General features: G+C 32.3%; 4 protein-coding genes across 4 annotated transcripts in view; 2 read left to right on the forward strand and 2 right to left on the reverse strand.

Moving 5' to 3' along the window:
- LOC105626362 (centrosomal protein of 152 kDa-like) overlaps window positions 1–2397 on the reverse strand; it is a 6342-nt gene extending 3945 nt beyond the window's left edge. The window contains exons 1-5 of the mRNA XM_012207664.1: window positions 2278–2397; window positions 905–1802; window positions 494–582; window positions 218–418; window positions 101–136 (exon numbers count right to left, since the gene is read on the reverse strand). Of these exons, the coding sequence (XP_012063054.1) occupies window positions 101–136; window positions 218–418; window positions 494–582; window positions 905–1802; window positions 2278–2397 (1344 nt within the window). The remainder of the gene's footprint in view (window positions 1–100; window positions 137–217; window positions 419–493; window positions 583–904; window positions 1803–2277) is intronic.
- A 3386-nt stretch (window positions 2398–5783) lies between these two features.
- On the forward strand, window positions 5784–6723 carry LOC105626361 (D-tyrosyl-tRNA(Tyr) deacylase 1). The gene is made up of 4 exons (XM_012207663.1): window positions 5784–5826; window positions 6037–6127; window positions 6198–6433; window positions 6550–6723. Exons 1-4 carry the CDS (start codon window positions 5784–5786, stop codon window positions 6666–6668), a joined length of 489 nt encoding a protein of 162 aa, XP_012063053.1. The 3' UTR covers window positions 6669–6723.
- Window positions 6724–7484: 761 nt separating this feature from the next.
- Window positions 7485–10231, forward strand: LOC105626360 (GRIP and coiled-coil domain-containing protein 1-like). The gene is made up of 9 exons (XM_012207662.1): window positions 7485–7554; window positions 7632–7744; window positions 7814–7978; window positions 8047–8192; window positions 8313–8547; window positions 8626–8938; window positions 9023–9333; window positions 9460–9923; window positions 9997–10231. Exons 1-9 carry the CDS (start codon window positions 7485–7487, stop codon window positions 10160–10162), a joined length of 1983 nt encoding a protein of 660 aa, XP_012063052.1. The 3' UTR covers window positions 10163–10231.
- Window positions 10172–10717, reverse strand: part of LOC105626359 (dnaJ homolog subfamily C member 17) — a 1903-nt gene continuing 1357 nt past the window's right edge. The window contains exons 6-7 of the mRNA XM_012207660.1: window positions 10436–10633; window positions 10172–10365 (exon numbers count right to left, since the gene is read on the reverse strand). Of these exons, the coding sequence (XP_012063050.1) occupies window positions 10249–10365; window positions 10436–10633 (315 nt within the window). The 3' untranslated portion in view covers window positions 10172–10248. The remainder of the gene's footprint in view (window positions 10366–10435; window positions 10634–10717) is intronic.

Genomic DNA, 10717 nt, shown 5'->3' on the forward strand with positions numbered 1-10717 from the left:
ATATATATATATATATATATATATATATATATATATATATATATATATGTATACAATTTTGCAATCATGCAATTGCAAAGATAATCAATAGAAAACTTGCCCAAATACTATTGTTGTCGGTGTCCTTATTGAGCAACTATGGTAAATATTGATTACAGAGAGTATATATGTATATATAAAATACGATGTACAATTTAAGCACAGAATTTGATAATACCTTGGCATTTAATTTGTCCATAAGAACATCTATCTGTGTCTGCATATTTTTCATTTCCACTGCGTGTTTTTCTTGTGCCTGCTTCAAAAACTTCTCATGTATCTTATCATTCGTTTGCAACACTTGTGCTCTTTCCAGTATAGCAATTTTTTGTTGCAAATCCATGACAGAGCCCCTCGCGATACTTAAGTCTTCTGTCATCTATAAAAATAATTGATATTGATATATTCAATATTAATAAAAATAAAGTAAGAATAAAGCGAATACGCATCTTACATTTTGATTCGTTTTTTCCAAAACTGCATTTTTCTCTTTTAGAGATTTCATTTGTATTTGTAGATCAGTTATTTCGGCCTTAGCATCAACTAAAAAAGAAATAAAAACTTCAATTAACACAATAAACTGTTGGAATGACAGCTCTGTGTGAAAACGATCGATTCGTAATTGACGGTTCAATCTCAACTCTCATCCCATATGTGCGTGCGTGCGCACGCACGTGTGCGTGTGCGTGCGTGCGTGCGTGCGTGCGTGCGTGCGTGCGTGTGTGTGTGTGTGTGTGTGTGTGTGTTATATGCGCCTCAGTTTTATATTATAAAAGATTAATTGAAGAGTTAAAGAATATGAGTAAAAAGAGTACAAGGAGGTATAAATCCATGTCCTAAATAACTTTAAGATTTTTTTCCTTACCTAATGCCTCTTGCGCTTGATTCCTCGATATATTAGTTCTATCAACTTCCGCCTGTAAAAGCATCAGTCTCCTGCTCATTTGGTTCTTTTCGTCCTCTTTTTCTAACTGCAATTGTTGGAGCTCTTCTGTCAAGCGACTGATCTCCCGCATTCTGACCATATATAATATTTCCAGTTGTTCCTTACTATTATACTCTGACGTTTTATATGCTACAGCGTCGTCTATTGGCCTGCCATTCGGACTAGTCTTATAGCAATGATTCATGTGATCCGAGGTAGCGTTGTCGCCTCCACCAAACTCATGAATTTGCTTACTTTGTACATTATTTTCATATGTGTCATTAATACCATTATTGGAGTATTTCCGGGATATAAGAGTATTGTAATGATTAGATGGCGTCTCATAGTTACAAGGATAATTCTCGCTGAACGTACCCTCTTCAGCCGATTGTGGAAAAATCCTGCGGGGATAGCCGGTCGAAGGTTTTGCCAATTCATATGGCGTCTCAATGATATTATTGCCATCATTGAATCTATTATTACTATATGGCGTCCCCGTTTGCCTATACAAATCGAAGTCGGACTGTATAGCTCCACTGTCAATCTCGGAGTCGGATCTATGATTCGTTATCACGTCACGGTCATAACTATTCAGATTATCTACATGATCATAATTGTTCAAATTCTCCATTCGATCGTAAACATCAAATTCTTTCTGCAAATGTGCCACTACTATCTGTCCTTTGGGTGTAATTGATTCCAGATCAGAGTTAACCACCATATCGATATGGTCAGTGTCTCTGGTGTTATCATGTTGATCATGACTACTATTGATAGAACTGGCATCATCATCATCATTTTCCAAATCATCAAATTCTTCATCCAAACGATTCTGTATCTGAAAGGACAAGAAAGGATATATGTTAAAATTTCATGCTCCTTTCTTTTTATCGCAATATATAAAATTCTTCTAAGACTACATGCAATTCTATACATAATTTCTCCTATCATATAAGACAACATATATCATGAAAAAAGTCAATACATTGACTTTTTTTGCAACAAAGTTATACAATAAACTTTCATCTGCTCTTTCCTATCTATTATACACAGTAATAAAACTGCTCGATAGGAATTATCTCTACACAGTGGACCCTATATCGTTCTCCTAGCATAGAGAATAGCAGATCTCAAAAAATTTCTCTGCTACAAAATATTACACTGGTGGACCTTGTTCAATGATTTCCACCTTCTATGTGCTACAAAGTATAATGCAAAATTTCTTTCTCTACAACCAACTATTCTATGCAGGCAAACGCTTTCCACCAATGAAAAAGAAAAGTTGAACTGTCCGAGAAAACGAGCAATGTTACCTCCTCGTTGAGTCGCCTCTTATCCTCTTGCTCTTCGTCCTCCTCGAGTCCCTGCGTCATCGTGTTTAGTTGAATGCTGTCCGAGCCCTGAAACAGGCTCAGACCCGGGCCTGTCTCCATACCCCAAACTAGCTCTCGCACGTGGCTGAGAGCTCACGATGGACTTACGAACACGTTTATTATGTGGAGCATATTTTTGTTTATAACGCCATAACCTAGACGCAACAAGTGGGTCACGGTGTGTACACACAATATTACGCGGTAGCGGGCCCCGCTATCGCGTCGCCACGACAGGGATTGCTGAAGGATATGCGTCGCAATGCGCACATTCCTCGCAGGAATCTACGGATGGCTGCGATCGCGGCTATTGCTGTTGATTGCTGCTGCTGCAGACGCTGCTACGCGATTATTTACACACGCCACTGTATATACGTGCACATACGCGAGAATCTCTGAAGCGCGCGCGCTTGTAAACAATCCGTGGAGAATCGGTTGTATGTACATACATACAGGCGGTATATCATAGTACGCGAGGCCCGTAAGCGGAAATGGTAATGGGCTCCCGCGACCGTCACTCGCCTCCGATTGGCCGATCGTCGACAGTTATCACCAGCTATCACTAGAGCGCGATCATCCATTTACATAGCGCCTCCGCTATCTTTGCTTTTCCTTCATGGAGGAATGGTGTAGGTCAGGCCTGTTCAAAATGAGCTCTAGAATCAAAATCATCGATGAAAAAAAATTTAATGTAAGATTTTAGAAACTATAAACACTTAAGATAAGTGTCACTTAAATGCGTATCAATATTTTACAGTATATAAATCTCTCCTTCCCCTCCCCCGCTCCACCGAAATTTTACTCACATTGAATTTTTTTGGATCGATGGCTTTGCATTTTGGCTATGAAATTGGACAGGCTTTTCAAAATATTATATACTGCCACTAGTTGACTAATCTGTACTACTGCCGGTATCCCAGGAAACAAGAATGGATTAAAATGGATTGAAATTTTTTTCTATCCAAATGCGTATTTTAAATAGTGAATACTTTTTTGGATTTAATCGAACTCAATTGAATTCAATTAGATTCAATTAGATTCAAAATGGATGCAATTGGATTGAAAAACTGCATTTCCTATTCATATTTTTGAATTGAACAGTATTCACAATTGTGTGCACAGAAAAAGCTAATATTATTTTTAAATTGAAAAGAGAGATATGCTCCATGCATTTCCTAAATAAAAATACATTCAGAATTGAAAATCATTCATTTTAACATTCGAATCATATAATAATATTTCTGAAAATTTGAATCCATTTCAATTCATTTCAATCCATTCTCGTTGCTATATTTATTTTGGCCGAAGAGAATATAATAATTGATTTGAAATTAAAAGAACTGTTATGAAGGTCGAACGTACAAAACTAATTACAAATTAATTATTCTACAGCTCCTTTAAAATACACGTAATACATGAAATAAGAAGCTTTAAATTGTCTAGCAAACGAGAATGGATTGAAATGGATTAAAATGTATTAAGATTTTCAGAAATACAGATTCATGGATGTTAAAATGAATCCTTTTCAATCCTAAATGCATTTTTATTCATTTATAGAAATTGCATGAAACAAATGTTTATCCCTTTTCAATCTTGAATGCATTTTTATTCATTTATATGTAGAAATGACATGGAGTATATTTCAATGCTTTTCAATCTGAAAATAATATTATAGTATTTTGTGTGCATTGTGAATACTGCTCAATTTAAAATTGTGAATAAGAAATGCAATTTTTTTTAATCCAATTGAATCTAAAAATAATATCAGTCATTTTTATGAATGCCGCTCAATTCAAAATTCTGAATAGGAAATGCAGTATTTTAATTCAACTGAATGAAAAAGAGTTTTTCTTTTAAAATGGGTCATGAATGCTATTCAATTCAAAAATTGTGAATAGAAAATTTATTGTTTCATTTAAAAATGCATCAATGAAACTTTATTCAGAATGAATAAGAAATTTCCCAGCAAACGAGAATAGATTAAAATGAATTGAAATTTTTTTCTATTCGAATACGTATTTTAAATAGCGAATATTTTTTTTGGATTCAATTAGATTCAGTTGGATTGAAAAACTGCATTTCCTATTCGAAATTTTGAATTGAACAGTATAATGTATCCATATATTGTGCACAGAAAAAGCTAATATTTTTATATTGGCATAGAGATATGCAATTCCTATAATTCCCGAATAAAAATGCATTCAGAATTGAATGAAAAGCATTCATTATTCATGAATTAATATTTCTGAAAATCTGAATCCATTTCAATTCATTTCAATCTATTCTCGTTTGCTGGGTTTTTGTTTTAATTGTTTTATTTGTTTCAACTGCGTTAAAAAAAGTTGTACCTTAAAAATATATTACGAATTCTATTTCATTTAATAGTTAAAAAAAATACATTAAAAAATTACATAAATATGTACAATAAATGTTACATATATATAAAATAATCTTTATTTTTAATTAATAAATTAATCGCTTTTATTTTATATTAATACGTTTCCTTTATTAAACAGCTAGCGTATATTTTTTGTATAAAAATTTTAAAATAATAACTATTGAATTTCATTTAATTATTACTTTATTGAAACTTTTACATGTATAAAAATTTTTTATATGGAATCCAATCCATTTTTATGGATTTAAAATACGAATTCGGATGGATTGAAAATTTCCAATCCATTTTAATGCCCTCTGATTGATTCATAACATCTTAAGATTGTACTTAAGATGGTCTTAAATGTAAGATCCGGCTATGAATACCAGCCTTATGTCTTCGGCACATCAGCGCGATGTTTATCGTGCGCGATACGTGATATCCAATGAGTGTACAGCTTTACCAATGTTTTCATTCTAAAAGTATATTCTTATTGGATATCACACTGGATATCAATTGGATTATGAAATTTTGACTGTAATCAAAGTCTACAAACGCTTTGAATCGTTTAATGAACCAATTAGAAGAAATAATTTTACAAACTGACCAATTTTAACTATTGAAGTTAATGGAAAAATTTTTCACTTTTTACTTTTCATCCTAAGAAAAAAGTTTCATGATTGACATCCTGGTGTGTTGGAGCCATTAGGGTGCGCTCCCTTAGGATGTGGAACGTTCGTGATTGGTCATGGCTTCATTCTGCATTAAAAAAAAAAATGTGATTTTGGGCGATTTGAGTGCGCTCTCTTTACGATTTTACGTATTGTACATCTGGCAACCCTGGTACTTCTGCTTCTCGAGGAGGTTAAAACCGAAGATCTCTTTGATTAAAACTAGATCAAAGCAATGCATGGCACTATGACCAGATAAAAGGGTTGGAAATCCAAGGGTCTGTAAGAAGAAAAAGAAGAACCATTGAGATGCACTCTTAAAAGGAAAAGATTCATCAGCGCGTTTATATTTAACGTGAGATCAAGTATCTCGTAGACGTGGAGATAAAGCGGTTTCCGACATGAAGGCTCTAATACAGCGAGTGTCAAAGGCTTCAGTTTCAGGTAAAATTATTTGCAAATTAGACTTGTGTGCCAATATATTTTTAGATGAATCTATATAAATTGTATTCCCCACGTGATAAAAAGTTTATAATGTATTGGGTAATCAATGTTATTGGTAATACTTGTAATTTATGTGTAACACAGATTGATAAGAAATAAGTTGAATAAGTCTCATACGACGACAGTTAAGGTCTAAGTATAATTTTTCAGTTGACGGCGAAATTATTAGTAGCATTGGAACTGGACTGTGCGTATTAATTGGCATAAAGAGAGACGATGGAGTAGCAGATATGAAATACATGTAATGAAAAAACATTAATGAATATAGTTATATACGTGTGTACAGTTGATCGTTAATTTCTCTGTCGTAGTATAAGAAAGATACTGAATGCCAAAATTTTTGAGGATGACAAGGGTAAAAAATGGAATGCCAGTGTAAAGGATAAGAAGTATGAAATATTGTGCATTAGTCAATTTACATTATACTATGTATTAAAAGGGAATAAATTAAGCTTTCATAGAGCGATGCCCGCCCAAGAATCCGAAATCTTTTATATGAACTTTATTACTGAGCTTCGTGAACAGTATGTCCCAGAATTGATTAAAGGTAATATAATGGACTAATACAAATGATGATTTCCAGTCTTCACATTTTGCTCAGATTTGTAATAGTAAAGCGAATTGTTGAAAGATTCTTTTTTTATTTTTGATAAATTTATACAGATGGTAAATTTGGTGCAAAGATGGAAGTTAGCATACAGAACAGTGGGCCTGTAACACTGGAAATAGTATCCCAAAAGACCTCTGACTCTAATATAGAGAATGAGGAAACATCTGATTAATTCAAGCATCTATTTATGTTTATAACATACTTTTCAATAAACTGATATCGAATAATATATAATGTATATGAGTTTATTTAACCTAATTATCATCTTCAACCAAGTTTTGCTTCAAAATTTTAATTAAATTCTTAACACTATTATATGTGTAATATTATATGTGTAATATAATATAATATTAGTGTTAACATATACAATAGTATATAATATAATATTACACCTATATATATATTGTACAAATTAACACACTTTATTTAGGTATTAATGTACATAAATTATAGAGATCAACATTTATTTGTAAATATAATGTGTATTAGTTTTTATTAGAACATTTATGTATATATGGTAGAACTATTTATCTTTGAACTAACTCCAATTATCTGAACTCCATTTATATAAACAAATGTGTTCAGTTCCAAATATCCAAATTCAGCTAAGCTCTTATTATCTTATCCCGCCGTAATTATAATTATAGTTCAAATAATAAAAGCTTTTGACATGTTCAACTGATGTCACCTATTATCAGAACAAATAAGTACATAGAGGGGAGACTTATTGTTAGTGAACCTATATTATTCAGAACCATTCGATTATCGATTTTATCTTGTTCCTCCACATATGTTTGAATAAACAGAAAGTTCTGTTGTATATAAATTATGTTTTTTAATATATTGTGTTTTAATTGTCATAATTCTGGATAATTAAAACGATTGAAATAAATTAAAATATCTCAAATTGAGTTCTTTCTATAATTTTGTTTCAGATACTAACTAGTGTGAATTGTAACATTCAATAATCTATGTTTAACAATCAACAATGGCAACTTTTGAAGAGAAAGTGAACATTACACAAAATGAGAATAGCAAATCAAGAAGACAAGATCAAGGTATGGACTTATTTCAGTATGAATATATTATTAAAAGAATTATTTAATGTATTATTTACAAAATTAATTAATTTTAGATAAGAAGATTGTACAAACTGATGTAAAAAATATAGAAGACACAAGCAGTATAGATAAACCAAAAGTAGATGAATTATCTGTTCCTAAAAATGATACATCTGTTATACGACAAGTATAATATTTTTTTTCTCATAACAATAGTGTTACATTATCAATATTCTTATAATTCTTATAATTTTAGACACGCGATAGTCAGACAGATTCTGAGGATACAGAAACTATAGAGCAACTAAAAAATCAGTTGGATGTGTTGATGAATCAGTTGGCCACTCTATCGGCAGAAAAGTCAAAAATGGAAGCAAACTTTCAAATAGATAAGAAGCAATTGAGAAGCGAACGTGATGAGGTAAGATGAGAAATTTGATATATATATTCTGTTATCAGAATTATTTAATTGAGCCTTAATGTTTGCAGTGTGAGAAAGTAATTAAAGATCTAAAAGACAGATTGAAGAAGGCACAAAACATCAATCATTCCGAAATCGAACATGTAAAGTGCAAATTAATTATGGAACGGCATGAGAGAGAGAAAGAACATTCCGATCTCGTCAAAAAGATAAAGTAATGATTAATTTTTTGTAATTATAAAATATAAAATTATATCATTCGCGAAGTATCTATATGAATATGAAAATTAACAATATCTTCATAATAAGTTTGTATAAAGTATGATTCTTGCAGAGAACTGCAGAAATTATTATATGATGAACAACGCAGCAAGGAACAGTTGGAAGGACAATTGAAGACTCATCTCGCGAATAAGACGCAGTGCAAGATTCTCGAAGCTGAGTTAGAAATTACCAAGACAAAACTCAAACAGGCCGAAGAAGCAGCAAAGGAGACACCACCTCTTCTTCTTTCCCTACAAGCCGAGATGGCTGTGATGAAGAAGCAACATTTGAATGCAATTCGTGAAGTAAAATCTACCGAGAATTGTTAAGCACGTTACGCGAAAACTATTATTGGATATAACAAGCAATATGTTTTGATATAGGAGCAAAAAAGAGCTGCCGCTGCGGAACAGCAAGCAAGAGGATCGGTAATTATACATGAGACGAGAGTAGCTGGCTTAGAAGCTCGATTAGCTGAACTCTCTGAGATCGTTGGAGGCTATGACAGACTGAGGCAACAGGATCAAGTAGCTATTCAGAAATTGAAGGACCAATTAGCTACTTTGCAAGACACCGAACACAGCGAAGTTTTAATGTCGAGTAATCACCCAGAGGAAATTATTTCCAAGATAAAATCTTTATATACTCGCTTACTAGATTTTGACAACAAAAAGAAAGACTCAACCTATGTAAAATGTAAATTAACATGTTTGATAAAATATGAAATAGACTAAAAATATTTGAACAAATAACTTAAATATATTTGCGTTTTATGTTTAGCACTATTGAACAGTTTGGATTTGCGGGATGAGCATTCTGATTACAAGGAGAAATACGGCGCGCTTCTACAAGAATTTGAAGATTACAAGCATCAAATAATGTGCAAGTATAACATGTCGTCTAACGTACTCCGTAGTACTCAACAACAAAGACACACTCTATCTTTGATGCATGATAAAGATCATGACAAAACTCAATTAAACCTCCTTAAAGTTCACAACAGTAACTTGGAGGAAAGAATACGTATGATTAATAATGAAATGTTAAATAAAGAGAAGACTTTGCAAGAACAATTGGAGCATCAACAAAAGGTAATTATTTCCATAATAATCCACACTAAAAGTAATGAATTTTCAAATCTTATAGTGATTTTCATTGAAAGTTTCAACATATTTTTAGACTTTTAGTTAAAAAAATAAATCAAATTATATCTTTAGCTATTTCAAGAAGAACGCTCGAAACTAGAGCAGACGTTGCATCAAAAAGATAATGAGTATCGCAATAGAATATCCATATTAGAACAACAGTTGTTGCGACAAAGAGAGAGATCTATGGCTCTCGTAGAGGAAAAGAATAAAGAGATAGTGACCCTAAAAGCATCATTTCGTGCATTATTACCTAATAAGGAAACTGCTGCTACGACAGAAAATAAAACACATTTGAAAAGATATGAAAACACGATTGAGCCGGTTACCGATTTGGTAACGGGATTACTGGCAAACGATAGTCCTCCGATACTACATTACACTCAAGAATTAGCTAGAAAAGAGGTTCAAATATCATCATCAAGGAAAAAGATTTTGGAATTAGAGGCAACATTGAGAGAGCAACAGAGAGACTTGCTCCATATGAAAGAACAGCAACAGGAAGAGATTAAAAGATTGAAGGCACATATCACTAGGTAATACAATGTCGGGAAAATTAATAAAATAAATACTTTACATACAGAATTGATAAAAAGATTTATATCATAGGTTGGAAGCGTGCAAGTCAAGAGAAGGTGCTAATCTGGAATACCTGAAGAATGTATTTATAAATTACTTAACAACAAATGATGTATCGAGCAAACGGCACATGTTAAATGCCATTTCAACAGTATTGCGTTTTACACCTGATGAGTTGAGTAAAATTAAACATTAAGAATAGATATTTTTTTATAATGGATATATTTCTCATATAGAAAAAAATAAATACATGAACGGCTATAAATTCTCGCAATACCAGGATTAAATTCCTTCCTGTGCTTTCAATTCCTCTATGAGCCGTTTGCGTTCTTCAGCTCTCCTTAGATTAGCTAATACGGAATTTTCAAGTTCAGCATCCGATATCCTTGTTTGCTGCATCTATGTAGAAAACATTAAAAAATAAGATCATTGTTGCAACAATAATTGCAATAATGTAAATAATACATACGAATATATTAGGTGCAGAAGAAAAACTGACAGAGGCACATGGAGTGCTGTTTAAACTTGTGGTTGCAGGAAATATAAGTTTTCCAATATTAGAATTTGCACTACTTGCAGCACCAGTTGAACGTTTTTGTGTATCCCATAAACCACGCAACGTTAATGGATTTTTGGCTAAACCGATTTCTGCTAGAAGCGCTGTTTCCTAAAACAGACATTTGATTTAAACTTTATTGTAAATTCGGATTTTATATATATATATATATATATATATATATATATATATATA

Source organism: Atta cephalotes (genome assembly GCF_000143395.1).
Source record: "Atta cephalotes unplaced genomic scaffold scaffold00005, whole genome shotgun sequence".
NCBI classification, from domain to species: Eukaryota; Metazoa; Arthropoda; class Insecta; order Hymenoptera; family Formicidae; genus Atta; species Atta cephalotes.